We start from the raw sequence: 19,149 nt of genomic DNA on the forward strand, positions 1-19,149 counted from the left end.
CATATTTGGTTACAGCACATACTGCGACAGGTTGTGGTACTGTCGGAGCGTTTCATGGTACTAGCAAGGCAAAAGGGATCAAGGTCCTGCAGTCTGGCCTCAAATTAACTTGAATCGGTAACCCAGACTCCTACGTCAGAGGCCTTGCAGGTGAATGTGAAGAGAGCACATTTTCATGTATATGGAAAGCAGCTCTTGACACGGAAGCAACGACTATGGATGTTTATAACCATGGATGGGCAAAAGATGAATACTTCATGTCTCCAGCCAGTCACTATTGCAAAAGATGTGGATATAGCTCCACCAGAACTCCTGAAATCAATCCAATGTTCTCGTGCTTCTGCACAACCTTGCTCTCCATTGAGATGCAGTTGTGCTTCATCACAACTAGGTTGTTGTGTTTTGTAAATGTGGTGGGAAGGATAATTGTCTGAATCCAAGAACTGTGACTCCTGACAATGCCGATGACGAGACACAAGATGAGGCTGACAATGATTAGTTTGAAGTTTTGACAGACATAGCATCACCAATACCAATATATTCATTGTATATTTTATAACCACACTGTTGTTTTCCTGAATTTGTCATTGTACACCTACGAACATTTCTTGTAATTCAATATTCATTTTTCTAAACTATATTTGTTATTGCATAGTTTAAGGTTTATATCAGTACAGTTGTACTGGAATCACTCTGTTATCCTGTCTTGTGATGGACTTCTGCTAAGTAGCCCTTAACCACCAATTTCATTTTACAGTTCATACAAATCCTATGTCACTGGGTGACTGCGTAAAAATCTATTCCAAATTGCAAGGCAACTTAATTACGTGGTTTCAGTGAATTTGAAAAATTGATGGATACCCGGTACCATTCACTTTCTTATTTAGATTCAATAAACAATACAACTAGCTTGGAGTTCTAAAAAAGACTGTCTTTGAAAATGTACATTTAATTCACTGATCACTAAGGTTACATTTGCTATGAACTAGAGGCATTTTGTCATTTGTTGTCAATGAATCTTGGTAATTTAAGAGTAAATGTGTTGTTTTTTTTATAACAATGCCTGTCACTAAGAACTGATGAAGTTATTTTCACCCATCTCTAAAACTGTGAATCAAATGCAACTGCCATCTGTTTCCAGGGTGTTTGGAAATTTCAGAGATTTTATGAATCAATGTCCATGTTGGCGGCCATCTTGAATTTTCAAACAATAATTTTCGTTGGAAATTGATGTAATAAGATTAAAGGTGACAATGGCCTTCAATTTTTCAAATTTTCTAGAAATCTTTGAATCAAAATCCACTCCAAAAACTATGTACCATGTTTTGCACACTCCAACTAAAAATCACCTTGACTAATAGACGTGTTTTCGTGATCGAGAAGACAGAGTTTTGCGCTCGAGAAACTAAAACTCGACTTATGATTTTCTAATATTAAACAAGAGGTCACCCTAATGGGGACGATGCAGAACGTGAGCAAGAGGTAAGTCTTCAAGTCAGAGTTCCTGCCCTTGGAATTATAATATTCTTAATGTACCTCATGAATAATCAAGTATTTAAACTTCAAAATGCGCTGAAACTCTTGAAGATAGGAAGAAATACCGGAAAAAACAAACAGACATACGATTTAATATTAATAAAATCATACTCGTATGCCAAACAAAACAGAAAATTGGAAAAAAAAAATCCTCGTAAAACGAGTTGAAAATCCCGAGAGAAATGTCAGACCCTTCAAGATTCTTCCAAAGGTTTTCAAGAAGGAATTACTGAGAAAAACTCGTCATCTGATGGAAATGGAAGGGACTGTCCTTTCTACTTTTCTGAATCCCTCATAAATAGTTTTTACAATGACTAAATGGAGAAGCGTTATTTTCATCACTGATAACACACTAGTCAGTTTTATCATGAATCTGAAAAACGCGATCAATGACTCTATTATACGTTGAGCTCAACCTCGTCAGATTTATTGACCATATAAATTATATGTAAAGCTTAACAAACTGAAATAAAAATAACCCAACATAATTTGCGAATGTATTCAGTGCATTTACAAAGGCAAGAAAAGAAAAAAAGTTTAGTAAATATTAATTTTTGCATCGATGACAAAGGCTGTTGTTACGTGACCGTGTGGCACCAAACGAACTTAACCCACCACTTGAAATGAGCAGAAAAGGAAACTATAAAAAAGTTACTGCACAAAAGCGACTGTTAAAACCTATACCTACGTCTACAATGATCCCAGGGGTTTGGTAGACAGACTTGGGTCGAGCGCTCTTCGGGACGAAATTGAAGAACATCATCTCGTCCTTCCACCAAGTCAGCGAATAGAGTTCGTCCCCATGCAGGTCGAACGAGCAGGTCAGGCGGACTTTGTCACCGCTGAAGGCTGTTCTTGGCACTCCGATTCCCGTGATTTGCAGGCACAGGCCGGGCTGAAGGGCTGTAAGAGGAATTGGGCGAGCTTAAGGTTCGGATTTATTCTAAACTAGTTCACGGATTCTGTTTTATCCGTTGAATGTTCGTGTATTTTGCAATGTGGCGCGTCTGAGCTCACATATTTTTTCGTATTTTTAGTATTTACTAGTTACATCAATGGCCTACGAAATAAATTAGCACAGTGAGAAAACACCAAAAGCGTGGATGTGTATTTCGATGTACAGAGGACTGTTTTAAATAGGACTTTTAACTCTTAGGGACTATGATTCTAAAATAAAAAAAAAACTTAAATGTATATTAATGCAATACACAATACACGCACAAAAACATACATGCATGCATGGTATACACACACATACATACTTCAGATATACATACATACATACACACACACACACATATATATATATACACACATAATGTGTGTGTGTGCAGAAGAACCATATATATAACGTTTTATCAGATTATGGCAAATATATAAATATATTTATATATATATATAAATATAAAATATAATATATATATATATATATATATATATATATATATATATATATTTAACGTTATATATATTTATAAATATAAATATATTTATGCATGCATATATAAATAAATATATATATATATATATATATATATATATATATATATATATATATATATATTATATATATATAATATATATATACATTATTATATATATATATATATATATATATATATATATATATATATATATACACAGTATATATATATGTGTGTGTGTGTGTTTGTTTAATGGTGCAGGTGTATTTGTGTATGTGCCTGAGACGTACAAACTCTTGCATTAGGCAGGGATCTCACAGTTGGAAGGTATGTGACCCGGGGCACCTGCTTTGGAATACAGCAGGTATCAGCGACACGGTTTCAGGCAGAACTTTCCGTCTCCGTTTTGGTTCGAACCTTCTAGAACCTTTTGTTGGGTTTTAATCGGATTTCTAAGTGTGCCAAAGGAGGTGTGCATTAATTTGTGCATTGTGAAAATTGTTAGGCGCGAAGGGCTCTTGTGAAAGGTTACACATTCGTTTGTGAGGAGCCAAACGAGAGAGACCTGTGGGAACACTCGGGAATCGGGACTTCCTTTTTGCTGAGATGGCAAGTGAACTTAGAATACGACCAACTTTTCCAAGCGTTTAATTTCTGATGTTTAACTTCCAGCGTTTATGTCTTTATTGCTTATCAATATGTATTTTTGGGGGATATGTGCCGAATGAGTACTAGTTTTAATGTGAGTCGGTTCTGTTCATTTAAAGATGTTTTGAAGACACTGGAAGCCATAATATAGCCATGGCAAATGGCTATCTGAGTGAACTGGTGACAATTGACTTATACCACGTTTGAGAGAAACTTTGAAATAATATGTGGTATTCAGTGACTGTTTTTGGATCATGGGGATTAACCCCACACTTGTTATCATTTATGACTGAGTACCATTTTGGGAAAAAGGGGTTCAGTTATTTGCTTTCATCATATCTTCATTTAATCTCTCTTATGTTGGGTTTGCAAAATAAACTATTATTGTAAGCTAGGTTTTAATTTACATTCCTTAGAAATGGGAACAGAGAGAGAGAGAGAGAGAGAGAGAGAGAGAGAGAGAGAGAGAGAGAGAGACGCTTGGGAGGAAGGGTGCCAGGTCTGATGTGGGAGAGAGGGAGAGTTCCCTAAGGCCATCGCTACCAAAACACTGGCAACTCTCTGGAGGTAAGTGTCCCCAACCCTAGATGTTTTGGGGGATTACATACATATATATATATATATACATATATATATATATGTAATCATTATATATACAAATGTATATATATATTCAATATCAAATTATATGTAATCTATTACAAATGTCGTTCAATATCCCATACTGCGGGAATATATAAATTATAATAAATAGATTGTTACCGAAGTGTTTCGAACACTCGACACCGTACCCTCCAATGACTCCAGTCGACAGTTAAGTAGCCTCTCTTGATGGCTAAGTGGTTTGACCGTCGACTGGAGTCGTTGGAGGGCCAGGTGTCGAGTGTTTGAGACGCTTTGGTACCAATCATTTATCACTTATATTTCCCCTTCAGTGATAATTCCGCCTTGGGGATATTCCCGAAGTAGCGTGAATTGGGTATTAAACGACATTTGTAGCTTGATGAGTGTATATAAAAATTTCATATATATATATATATATATATATATATATATATATATATATATATATATATATATATATATATATATATATGTGTGTGTGTGTGTGTGTGTGTATGTGTGTGTTTGTGTAGATGTGAATATGTATACACACATGTATTAGAAGGTACATCAAGTTAAACTTTGTGGAAATGTATAATATTATCTCTCCATTTGGTTAACTTCTTTAATGATAATACTCCTGTAATAACTAACTTTTATGCTCACCTACTTATTTGTATAGTAAATCAATATACAATTCCTACCGATAACTTTAGTCTCCGATTCCTTAAAATCAACCAATCACTATTGAAGTGTTTTGAAAACTAAAAGAAAATTATTGCTACTGTTACCACCACTAGTAATCATGATAATACTGTGAGGGCAGTAACAATGAAAGCAATGGCCGTTTCTACAGCATTCAATTTGTATAGAGTCCTCTCTGTTCGTCTTACAGTCTTCTTCTCATCAGCGTCTAACTGATGCATCACATTTCCTAAGGACACGTAAAGTCTTCCTGTTGTCTTAGTTTTATTACCTCTTAACGGCCATTATTTTCAAAGATAATAATAATAATGTATTGGAACAAGATCCCTTTTCGACATACTTCGTAGAAAAGAGTGGTAGTTGGTAGGCCGCTGAGCTCATACTGCTCCTTAACTGTGTATAAGTTTCTTCAATTCCCCAGGTAAATCATTCAGCAACTGACCGAAGTCCACTCATTATCTCAATGTTTCAGTAGTCAACGGGTGAACGGTACCAGGGATACATACATGGTATATTTATATTTACAAAGGAGGGGTCGATTTTTCACTGTAAACCCATGCATCAAGTTGCAGCTGAGTTCTCTAAGTGAAGGCATCTCCAAGTCAGCAGAATTATTCCTGAGGATGGAGGATGGTTTCAACCCCTTAGGAAGTTACTGCGCGGCAATGGCAAGAAACCAGAGAGACTTCTCTGTCTCTGACCCTGATTTTATTCACAGTTTCATCGTCACATATGGCTTTTTGGAAGCTGAGCCGTTTACTTCACCCAAACTAAATGCCCAGGCGGAAGTTCTCTTGCCCCTGGCAGGCATACACTCTCTCGAGATCGCCTGTGGAAGACCCTGTGCTATCAAGCGCTCCTGGAGAACGAGTCAGAGCCTGATGCCAAGGAATGGATGACGTCAGAAAGCCAAAGAAGGCTAAAAGGAGGCTCCAGCAAGTGTTGGACGAGAGAATGCCCTAGAGGCAGTAACAGTTATTAACTGTCACAGTTGAGGATACATGTCTTTTTGAGAGGCTAATAGGAAAGCTTATCAAGAAAACCTGTGTTGGAGCGCGTCAAACCATGCCTCACCCAGAGATCCTGTCCTAAAGCAGATATGTTGTTTGCTTTCAGTAACAGTTGTTCTTTCGATTCTCATGCTTTCATTTTCATATTTCCAGAGTAAGTGAAATCTTCGGAGTCTTCTCCTTAGATTCTCGTCATACCTCTCGACCTGCAATTCTTTTCCCTTTCCTTCTGTTCCCTAAAACTAAACCCGGCTCTCTGTTGTTAAACTTTCCTCCTACTGATGGGTACCACAAACCTGCCTCTCTATTTCTTCATTTCCCTCTGCTCCCCAGTACTTTTTCTCTCTACAGAAAGGTTCCTCATTGGATGGGTTGGAATCGTTCTCGGCTAGCACTTTGCTGGGCCCGCGTTCGATTCTACGACCGGCCAATGAAGAATTAGAGGAGTTTATTTCTGGTGATAGAAATTCATTTCTCGGTATAACGTGGTTCTGACTCCACAATAAGCTGTAGGTCCCGTTGCTAGGTAATCAATTGGTTCTTAGTCACTTACAATAAATCTAATCCTCTGGGCCAGCCCTAGGAGAGCTGTTAATCAGCTCAGTGGTCTGGTTAAACCAAGGTTTACTTAACTTTTCTCTCTACAGAAAACATCATCTGTTACGGACTGCTCTGGAAGCAAGGAACCATGCTGGCAAACTGCTGGCTTAATCTTGAACAAACAACACTAACTCCTGGTGCCATTCACCTTTGGTAAATGGTTGCTTGGATTACCGAAACGTCGGGATAGTAAATGAACTTTGGTCAGCTGCTTTATGATTTACCTACTGAATTGATGAAACATACGATAGCTGAGAAAGCGCAGTAAAATCTGAGGGACGAACAAAATGCCATTCTTTCCAAAGAAATAATAATAATAATAGCTGTTGACACAGGGGTTTCTGAAGAAAATCTAAAGAAGATGAAGGTTAACGCGTAAAGTATTCAAAGCATTTTCAAACTGCACCATAAGGAATGCAACTTAGAAAAACGCGAGTAAAAACGTTATTCACATCAATATAACAAGAAAATAATTCGTCTCAAAGCAACCTAGGCATTTCTATGTAACAAAAACCTGCCCGATCAGGCCTAGCAAACACCTTTCTTTGTCCAAGTTTGGAAAAAAACTATACGATTCTTGTATTCTTGCACCAATCTTTATTTTTTTTTTGTTCCATTCAGGCACCTATTTTCCGAAAAGAAAATTCATGTTTAGAAATGCAGTTTAATTAAAACGCTCTTAATATAATCTAATTTTGAACAGTCGTTAGAAACTGCCCAACAATAATCTTACTACAAAAAGAAAGAAAAACAGAGACCAACTAAATGAAAATTTCACAGGAAAAATTCCTTATATCTCTCAGTTAAAAACAGGTTTTAAGAAAACAAAGTTAAGATCTATTTACAAAGCACCGAAAGTGAACATACAATTGTTTTTCAAAACAACTATCGGATGAGGCATCTTTTGACAACAGAAGAGAAGCTGCTAATTTCTCTGTGCTCACGAACAGTTAACTTTTTCAAATGCAGTCTGAAATATGTGGGATCAAGTCAAAATCCTTACGGTGCAAGTAGATTAACACAGAGCTGTCAGTTCTAAGACCTAGCAATAGTTGGTAGGACTTAACTCTATTATTTCGTTACACTGTCATGCAAAATGCACGGCCTCTTTCTCTTTTGAAAAATTCACAATTGTCACTAAAGCTCTTCCTAAGGATGAGCCAATGATAGCTGAGATTGTCTTTAATGCGAGGCACATAGGCCTAGAATGAATGGTTAATGGCGACGACATATGTAAACGAAGTTATCAGTGCTTTTGGGGTCACACAAATATCAGAATGTGAATAGCATCTATGAACTGACACTGGCTAGAGTTACTGAATGTATGGAAAGAGCATAACTTACTATTGTTTTTCTTTAATTATGGTCGAAAGAATCTATTACTTTTTAATGCTGTTTTCTATTTGTATTGGTTCTATTGGTAATTTTCATTTTTCTGCTACGTGAAATTTTTTTCAAGTTGCGTTTCAACTCGACCTCTTACTCACTGTCAGTATTATCTACTAACTATTCTTGATGTAAATTATTTATGGAAATACATTATTTTTGTTTTCATATTTTACCTGACCATGAAGAGTATAAACATTTTTCTCTCAAAGCGTGAATAATTTAGCCCTGAATCATACAGGCTTAGAAATTACGCCAAATGGACAATCTTATGAGGCTAGTCAACAATGTAATGCTGAATCATATATTTGCGTAACGACTGTAAAACAACACACTATTGATTATAAAAAATCTAACAGCACACTAATCCTTATTAACAAAAATCATAATGCTTATAATAGGATACTCAGCTTTTCACAAATCAGGGAAGGATTGACAGGCCCAACCAAACGTTTATAGGCTGATATTCAAGCATCTTTCTAAATTCTGATTATGATAAACAAAATATAATAAACAGTAATAAATACTATTGTCTTTTAACACTGTACAGGCAAAATAATGGAGTAGGCCGAGTCACAATAAAAGCAGTTGCCAGATATCACTGGCTGACGACTGCCAAATGACTCATGTCTAAAACATTGAGGGAACGGATGCAATATTTTGCAGCGTAATGGTACCACCCCTGGTTAGAGGGAAACCTGTAAATGATGAAGTAAGGAGAGAGAGAGAGAGAGAGAGAGAGAGAGAGAGAGAGAGAGAGAGAGAGAGAGAGAGAGAGAGAGTTTGCTCTCTCTCTCTATCTGTGTGTGTGCGTGTATGTATGTATATGTATGTATATATGTGTGTGTGTGTATGTGTGTTTTGAGAAAACTTTTATACGCAGATATTTTGCTATGAAATGGTTAATATTAGTAGACAAACAAAAATTCACTTAATACACTAATATTATATATATATATATATATATATATATACATCACTGGTTGTGAAATCGAGGTATTCCTCAGCAAAATAGCAAGAAGACGCTAAAGCAGACAACTTGGCACAGTTTTCCTTTATTCAGGGCGGCCTACGTTTCGAGATCCTTGTCTCATCCTCAAGGCTAAAAATACAAAGTAAAATATACAAATACAGCAAGAAGATTTAGGATATATGTACAAATAAAATATGATGAAGTAAAACATCAGTAAAAAAGGTAAACCTAAAATAAAATTGTTAAAAAAAAAAAAAAAGAGAAAGAAATAGAAAATTTTTTACTAACAGACCTTATTCCTCGAAGTTCAGTTGCTGTATGAAAACAATAAACATAAGGTGGGGTGTGGTTTAAGCTATATACAGGGGCGTGGACGAGGAATGATTGTTCAAAGAGGAACAAGCTTTTTGATCGCTAACGATTCAAGAATAGGAGGTGGTGTTCGTGTTGACTAGTTAGTATAATCTTAAAATCATTATAGTTTATTTTACTTTTGCATAGTTTTATGTGGTTTCTAATATTGGATGTTTCGGGATTAGACAACTTGCACCAGTGCGAAAGCTAACGCCAATATGTGCGTCACATCTGACCTTAAGCAGTCGGCGTGTGTTTCCCACGTATGTCTGACAATGGCATTGACAGCAAGTAAATAAATAAACAACACCGGACTGCATTAAAGGGGGCAGTTTTTTCTTTGTGACGAAACATACCGCCAATAGTTCTTGGGTTCTTAAATGAGCTTCACGTCAACTGCAGGAAAATAATTCGTTAAAATCCTTTTTAGATTGGGTAGGAAAGAGTGTCATGCGTGAACGGAAAACTTATATAATATGTTAATTTATGTGCCAAGTGTGTGTAGCAGGAGGGTGAAAGGACTTATCCAATGCTCTCTTAACATACTTTAAAAATAAATTGGATGGATAGCAGTTGGATTTAAAATAATCATAGAGAAAACCTATTTCCTTGTGAAAAGATGCCAGTCGGATGTAAGTGTTATGGCCCTGTGGAGGAGAGTGGACAGGGAATTCAATTTAAAATTATAAAAGCACGAACTGTAAAAATTCTGCCCAAGACCAGTAAAGGTTTTCTTGCGGAACACACCAGTATGAAATCTCTTTTCTTCACGGATGACGATGGTGTCTAAAAAGGATAATTGGTTATTATTTTCTAATTCATAAGTAAATTTAATGTTATTATGTAGCGAATTAGCATACTGCAAAACTGGTCACAGTGGTGACGTTCTTTAAAAAGGACAAAAGTGTCGTCAACATAACGGCGATAAAATAACGGCTTGAAAACAGAGGGACAGCTGTCCAGCAGCTCTCTCTCGAATTTGTGCATAAAAATATCAGCAAAAATGCAGCTTAATGGATTACCCATTCCTACACCTTCCACTTGCATGTAAACTTCATCATTAAACACAAAGGCCGTGTCCCACACCGCCAACTCCAATAGCTCTTTAAAATCTAAGCGGTTAAAACCGTGGTACACATTGTCCTGATCATTAAAAATAGTATCCAAAATATAATCGATTGTTTCCTCCACTGGTATATTAGTGAATAGTGACTCTATATCAAAACTGGCCATGACCAAATCGGAATCTTGACATAAAATATTATTTTTAAATTCTAAGGAACTGTTAACAGTAAATTCATTTTGAAAGAGTTTTTCCAAGAGAGGGACTATGTATTTTGCAATTTTGTAGTTGGGTGTAGTATATGAAGAAAGGATTGGCCTCATAGGTATATTCTCTTTATGTATCTTGGGAGGCCAATGTGTACCACGGTTTTTAACCGCTTAGATTTTAAAGAGCTATTGGAGTTGGCGGTGCAGGACACGGCCTTTGTGTTTAATGATGAAGTTTACATGCAAGTGGAAGGTGTAGGAATGGGTAATCCATTAGCTGCATTTTTGCTGATATTTTTAAGCACAAATTCGAGAGAGAGCTGCTGGACAGCTGTCCCTCTGTTTTCAAGCCGTTATTTTATCGCCGTTATGTTGACGACACTTTTGTCCTTTTTAAAGAACGTCACCACTGTGACCAGTTTTTGCAGTATGCTAATTCGCTACATAATAACATTAAATTTACTTATGAATTAGAAAATAATAACCAATTATCCTTTTTAGACACCATCGTCATCCGTGAAGAAAGAGATTTCATACTGGTGTGTTCCCAAGAAAACCTTTACTGGTCTTGGGCAGAATTTTTACAGTTCGTGCTTTTATAATTTTAAATTGAATTCCCTGTCCACTCTCCTCCACAGGGCCATAACACTTACATCCGACTGGCATCTTTTTCACAAGGAAATAGGTTTCTCTATGATTATTTTAAATCCAACTGCTATCCATCCAATTTATTTTTAAAGTATGTTAAGAGAGCATTGGATAAGTCCTTCACCCTCCTGCTACCACACACTTGGCACATAAATTAACATATTATATAAGTTTTCCGTTCACGCATGACACCTCTTTCCTACCCAATCTAAAAGGATTTTAACGAATTATTTTCCTGCAGTTGACGTGAAGCTCATATTTAAGGCAAGAACTATTGGCGGTATGTTTCGTCACAAAGAAAAACTGCCCTTTAATGCAGTCCGGTGTTGTTTATTTATTTACTTGCTGTCAATGCCATTGTCAGACATACGTGGGAAACACACGCCGACTGCTTAAGGTCAGATGTGACGCACATATTGGCGTTAGCTTTCGCACTGGGTGCAAGTTGTCTAATCCCGAAACATCCAATATTAGAAACCACATAAAACTATGCAAAAGTAAAATAAACTATAATGATTTTAAGATTATACTAACTAGTCAACACGAACACCACCTCCCTATTCTTGAATCGTTAGCGATCAAAAAGCTTGTTCCCTCTTTGAACAATCATTCCTCGTCCACGCCCCTGTATATAGCTTAAACCACACCCCACCTTATGTTTATTGTTTTCATACAGCAACTGAACTTCGAGGAATAAGGTCTGTTAGTAAAAAATTTTCTATTTCTTTCTCTTTTTTTTTTTTTTTTAACAATTTTATTTTAGGTTTACCTTTTTTACTGATGTTTTACTTCATCATATTTTATTTGTACATATATCCTAAATCTTCTTGCTGTATTTGTATATTTTACTTTGTATTTTTAGCCTTGAGGATGAGACAAGGATCTCGAAACGTAGGCCGCCCTGAATAAAGGAAAACCATGTACCAAGTTGTCTGCTTTAGCGTCTTCTTATATATATATATATATATATATATATAATGTTAGCTTCGACAAAATACCTTATACGAAGATATTTGCTATGAAATTATTAATATTAGTTGACAAACCAAAATTCAGTTGATTAAGCTAAAAAGTTATATATATATATATATATATATATATATACATACATACATGTTACTTTTGAGAAATTATTTTATACGATGATATTTTGCAATGAAATGATTAATATTTGCTGACAAACTAAAATTTAGTTGATTAGACTAAAAACTACCAAAAAAAATTGCTTCTTTATAAGAAATTATAGAATACCCAAGATGAAATAAAAAAAAAATATAGTTCTAAAGAGAAAATGTGAATTCGATGATAGATTTAGATCTTATGTCCAGTTTGCATAAGAGAGTATTCAGTTAATCTCTTCCAGAATCAGCTGTCATATTCAAAATTATCTGAGCGCCGTGGTGACACCGATACATATTTTGACAGCGTAGAACTGTTTAGGAAATTCAAGTTTATCTACCGCGAACTCATCAGGGCTTTCGCTCCTACTCAATTTGATTCATAAGACGAGTACAGCTGAGGTAGACACCTCAAAATCTTATTCCTACAGCCAGCGATCTTCTGTAGCTGACAAAATTAGTCCTGGCACTATAGTTGCTCGTAATGTTACTGCCGATCACCTCAGTTGGTTGCCAATTTGTTAATTTACATCACTAATTTCTTTCTCGCGAAAAAAATAGCGATGCTTTACGCAGTTACTAATTACAACTGTTTATTATTATTATTATTATTATTATTATTATTATTATTATTATTATTATTATTATTATTATTATTAAGAGAGCACTAATTAAGTTTCCAACTTATTCGGGAATCTTTTCAAATTGCAAAGGATGATAATTTAATTATGATATTTACTATAAGTAGGGACGTTATAAATTACAAAATAATTTTGAAAATTATATCCAATTTGCCAACTTAAAATATTCTTTTTTTAAACAGATGAGAATCTAATAACAACAGATATGCCAAACTCCATAATGTTTCATTTGCGCAAAATACCGGTCTTTTAACAGAAAACCTTAATGCACTTATGATACTCTGTTTAAGCGGTTGGTAGGAATGCTCATATCTCAGCATAATAAAACATTTCATAATGATTCAGACAAAATACTTAAAAACCTGCATAAAACAAGGAATTTTCTTGCAGTTTAATTTTTACTTGTTATAGCTGATTCTGATTTTCATTCTATAAAAAGTTTTTCTCAAAACATACCTTCAACAGAGGTTCATGAAAGGCGGGTCAAAAGTCTCTAATCAAACCTTTCATCTATGTCGTCTAGATACGTTTCGCATTATGGATATTAAGGGCCTTTTGTGCTAAAGCCGCTTCCATTAAACCTCTCAAGTAATTTCAGTGGGTTTCGCCCCTGCTTTTTCAAAACACTACTGAATTATACAATTTTTTCACAAAACCTATAGTCTTCCACTTTCTCCACACAGACATCACACTTCAGTCAGCTGACCTCGCATGTATTTCATGAACTATACAAACAATTCATTTCAATCGCTTCAACATATCTTTATTTAATGTAAATTCAGCATCCACGCTTTGCTTTCATGAAGGAAGTAAAGTTGGCTCCTCATACGACCTTTCATGAAGGAGCCAACTTTACATTCTGATTTTGGCTTCCAAAAACAGACATCCTTCTGGCTCCCTCGCAACCCCTGCTTCGACTTTCCTCGTTATTCCCATCCTTCAGTCATTTACTACACCTATCCAATATCCAAATTACCTATGCGAATCATCTGCTTCAGTTTTTTAAGTCATCCATGTAATTGTTCGTTGTTCCTGCGTTCGCTTTTCCACTGACCTTCATAACCTTACTTCTGCTCACATTCACCGAACTTTCTTTACTGATAATCGTTTGAAAATTCTGTAGTCAGCCTTTGCAACTTCTCACCAATAACCCCGTTATCTTCACTTCACTTGCATCTATGTCCTTCGACTTCTCACATGACTCCATCCATGAGGACCTCAATCCAACGTAGACTTACACCCTTACGTCAAAACCCTTTTCTTACTCCCAAAAAAGTCAACTCCCGTCTGTATACCTGAGCGTACACTTCAATTTGTTTCATTAAAATCTTTCATTTTTCCCATTTATTTTCAAACTTCTCGCAATTCTGCTTTTTGAGAAAACTAAAATCCTACCATACACTTTCTTTGGTAGTTCTTCATTGGTGGGGTGGGTAGAGCTCCCGGCTAGCACGTTGTTGGCCCAGCGTTCGACTCTCCGACCGGCCAATTGAAGAATTAGAGGAGAATTTATTTCTGGTGATGGAAATTCATTTCTCGTCACAGTGTGGTTCAGATTCCACAAATAAGCTGTAGGTCCCGTTGCTAGGTAACCAGCTGGTTCTTAGCCACGTAAAATAAATCTAATCCTTCGGGCCAGCCCTCTCAAGGAGAGCTGTTAATCAGCTCAGTGGTCTGGTTAAACTAAGATATACTTACTTACTTTGTTAAACACAATAATGTTACGGATTTATGGATTTATCCTTAAAGTCACTTTTTATTTTCACTGATCAGCAAGACTAGAACATTTATCCGTCTCAAGCGCGGCTTAGGAACTCTTCCGCATTCAGGCGATCGGTATCACCCTCGCTCGATTCTCGAGCGCGATTTACACGGGAATGCAGCATCTCTCGCTTGTAATCTCATCAGCATCAGGTGTCATTCAAAGCATTTTTCATCCTTTGATTTCCTTCCCGTCATCCTCAACTTTCCCTTCCACGCGCTTTTTAGAAGTTTCATTAATTCCACTCAGGCATCATTCAGACCTGCCTCTTCTCTCCTCCGTTTTCAGCGTATCTTAAAAATATATAACCAGTCGTTTGGGATATTTAGAGACAGTTTTCGCGTTCATCTTTCATGTAAATTCAAGTTTGTATATCGACCTTTCACTTTGGAAATATTTCTCGCCCTCCCAGCCCTTGATACCCCCTCCTGAAACATTACGGCGCCTCAGATAATCTCGGTTTTTCGTCACTAAACCTCTTAAGTTCATATCCCACCACTTACACTGGGTTTGTTCCATGTTTCCACCCTCTGACAAATCCCCAACACTTCTCGCTAATTCTTGAATCACTTGGATATTGGATACTTCTATTTGAAAATCTTTAACTCACGACCAATCTATCTAGTCGCCTCCATTCACACACACACACACACACGGGAGATAAACACATTCTTGAGTCACTCTTATAATGAGACAGAGAGAAAAAAATTATAGTTACAATATCTTCCAGTCTCCATGGGCGAATTCTTGGAGCGATAACACGACTGCTACAAAATGCTACTTTGTTCATTCATTTCTGGGCGACAGCTGTTTCATCCACTAATTCATCTGGAATCTATACAGGAACACGTACAGATAAATCTGTACGGTGTAAACTAACGCCGTTAAACCTATAAATACCCAAATTTCTGTATTTATCCTTGATATTTATTCATTTATCAAGCAGCTACGACAGCGCATGCCAGTGTGCAATAGCATCCACGTGTAAGATATTCCGCAATCTCAGATTGCAAAACATCGCACGAAAAGTTCTTGCAATCGAGCAAACGCCGCTCAAGTTCTGTATCAGTTTAACAAACAACGCGGAGAACGAGCGATATTTCAAAATTCTGGGCGAAATACAAGGCCGGATTACTCAAGATCAGGGCGGGATTACGAGCGATATTCTCAACCGGTCTAATCGGTCATGATTAGGAGAGATTGAAAGAAAATTAAACGCATAAAACGCGGCCTCAGTTTCGCCTCGGGATTTATTGACTGAAAACTGTAAGCATGGTGGGTATGACTGATTTCTCTGAACTAGAAGAAACACTACGCACGATCAGAGTTACGGCTATTATTTGTATACAATGAATACACATGTTCGTGCACGTTTGAAATGCGTTGTGTTGTTTGTGAAAGGTACTGTAATTTATTCGCATTCCCTCAGTTACATATGTATATGTATATGTATATGTATATATATATATATATATATATATATATATATATATATATATATATATATACATATATACTTACCCATCTTTAATTTTTGTACTAACCTTTACATTGTCCAAAGTTCTTTCCGAGACAAACACTCACAGAAGAGAGAGAGAGAGAGAGAGAGAGAGAGAGAGAGAGAGATAAAATATATACGTAACCACTTTATCACCCCTGGTGTAACCCCAGTCATTAATTTTGCCTTATTTCCCGTTAATGCATTTTTCCAGGGCCAAATGATTTCCATGACCAGCAATAATGGGAATTGTGTTTCCTTTGCTCGCAATTTATGGAAGACACCATTAGCATGGCCCGTATAATTATCATTGCTAATGATGCAATTCGGTGGACTCTTTCCATGACAAATGAACCCTCTTGCAAATGAAGGAAATTCTTTATAACGACCAAAACAAGAGCTGTTGATGTTGCTGTTGTAGCTTTTAGTTGTTTAGCGGTGTTGTTGTCGCCGTACAAGACAGATGAGGCCAATTTTTCTAGTCTAATATAAAACTTATGTTAATGTGCATTTTTTTACAGGGATTAATTTAATTCGAAACTCTTTTAACGTCGCGGGAAAGCATTGCTTTGATGATGTTGTTGCGTAAAATTAATGAGGCCAAACATTTTTCTTTGAAACCGGTTCCAATAATTTTTTTTTTCACGTAGATTCAACGTCTTCCTTATTATGATCATTAATGTTGCTAATTGTGACGTGCATGAGCTCGTATTAAAATAAAGGTTCACTTAACTGACGAAAAACTATTGCAGATGAAAATACCAAAAAAAAAAAGAGAACATAGACGAAGATAAAATGACATACGGATGTATAAACCTCAAATAAATAAAACCTCAAACTAAATAACTAACATACTTGTACAGAAAAAAATATTGTATGAAAAAAGAAGCGTAAATAAATAAAGAACAAAAAACAATAACTTATCAAATAGAAAACTAAAAAGATACAAATAAATAAAGAACAAAAATAAAGTTACTATACAGAAAAGAAATATTTAAAACATAAAAAAATTACCCACACACGAAAACGAAAATAAAAATTGGAATGGTATTGTCAGGCAGTATTCAAGCCACGAAAACTGTTCAATAGTTTTTCGATAGAGATGAAAAGTTCTACATCTGGCAACCTCAACAAGACATAGCATTCTGGATATTACTGAGATTCCCATTTATGAACATTCAGCAATGCCAGAACAGGACAGATGTTGTGTTACGATCATTATGCATGACCAGTAAGAAGCTTTCAAGAAGGTTATGTTTTTTAAACGCTGCAAAAAAGCAGCTTTGTGTTGTAAGATGACGCCAAGTATTGCGGTATATCCAGGAACCAGTGAATCGTCGATAGGTTGCTGAGAATACCACTGGCCAATGGCTTTCTAAATTTTAAGTCCCACCGACCACCTAACTAATACTTAAACTATCATCCACCGCCCCCAAAAAATAAGCGTATTACGGCCAATTATGTCATACACTGCCTAGGGTGCTGACCAACATAAAACTTGAACGATTTCACAGTGCACTGAATGTCACCTAATTTTTCTTAAAGGCATACTAATTTTGAAGCAAACGTCTATAATGTATGTGCAAGTTAAGTATACCTTAGTTTAACCAGACCACTGAGCTGATTAACAGCTCTCCTAGGGCTGGCCCGAAGGATTAGATTTATTTTACGTGGCTAAGAACCAATTGGTTACCTAGCAACGGGACCTACAGCTTATTGTGGAAACCGAACCACATTAGAGCGAGAAATGAATTTCTATCACCAGAAATAAATTCCTCTAATTCCTCATTGGCTGGCCGGAGAATCGAACGCTGGCCTAGCAGAGTGCTAACTGAGTACGATATCGACCCATCCAATGAAGAACTTCTCTCTAGCCTAAACTTTCATTAACGTTCCAGGCTAGAGAGAAGTTCTTCATTGGATGGGTCGATATCGTACTCAATTAGCACTCTGCTAGGCCCGCGTTCGATTCTCCGGCCGGCCAATAAAGAATTAGAGGAATTTATTTCTGGTGATAGAAATTCATATCTCGGTATAACGTGGTTCGGATTCCACAATAAGCTGTAACACCCGTTGCTAGGTAACCAATTGGTTCTTAGCCAAGTATAATAAGTCTAGTCCTTCGGGCCAGCCCTAGGAGAGCTGTTAATCAACTCAGTGGTCTGGTTAAACTAAGGTACGCTTAGGCCAGAGAGGGAGTTGGAGTGGTTGGACAGCAAGATATAGTGATCCAGAAGATAAGGAGATGAAGTACGAGGATCTAAAGGTGGAAATGAGGGAAAAAAGGAAGGTTGGATTAGGAAGGCTGGACTGAAGATAGGCAGCGGGAATGAAGATAAGTACAAGGGGGTGGATGAAGTTAGGAACCAAAAGAGAAGCTGCAACCTCCCCCGTCAGTAACGCTTACAGTGCGCCACTTAAGGTGCACTGACGACACTAACCCCTACGACGACGCCTATGTTAGTGTTGAGCTGGATTTTCTCAATTTTTCTAGACCAACGCTACACTAACTGAACCAAGATGACAGACATCATGGCGAACACTGACCAGAGATCGATTTCTCTTTACAGTCAGAGCAGTGCATTTCTCGTCACTGATTTCTTTGGCGCTGTTGTGGTTTTACAAGTGACATTCCAATGCATTAAAAATAATACTATACGAAACGCAGGCGTGGACTGTGCTTGAAATCGTAGTTTCAGAGAAACAGAGTGAAGTGCAATTCTTTAACTTTTCCGCATTTTTCTGATGTCCCGTAAGTTATTAAAGACCATTTTTTTTACGTTAAAACCTGGCTGCTTACCCGACTCTCCTCCAAAATCCTCTAAAATAACATTAAAAAATTACACTATCGATTACTGCAGCAAATTATATCGTTCTCATTCGCCTTTAAAAGCAAAACAGAACAATAGACGACCAGTCCGGAGTCTCCTCAATTCCTTCGGTATATGAGAGGCACAAGGTAACTTTCTGC

The 19,149-nt window shown here is 36.7% G+C and overlaps 1 protein-coding gene across 1 annotated transcript in view; it reads right to left on the bottom strand.

Moving 5' to 3' along the window:
• The window catches only part of LOC136852017 (uncharacterized), a 354,152-nt gene that overhangs the window by 44,162 nt on the left and 290,841 nt on the right, over positions 1-19,149 (bottom strand). The window contains exon 4 of the mRNA XM_067126483.1: positions 2,225-2,439. Within this exon, the coding sequence (XP_066982584.1) occupies positions 2,225-2,439 (215 nt within the window). The remainder of the gene's footprint in view (positions 1-2,224; positions 2,440-19,149) is intronic.

The sequence above is a fragment of the Macrobrachium rosenbergii genome, chromosome 24 (assembly GCF_040412425.1).
Source record: "Macrobrachium rosenbergii isolate ZJJX-2024 chromosome 24, ASM4041242v1, whole genome shotgun sequence".
NCBI classification, from domain to species: Eukaryota; Metazoa; Arthropoda; class Malacostraca; order Decapoda; family Palaemonidae; genus Macrobrachium; species Macrobrachium rosenbergii.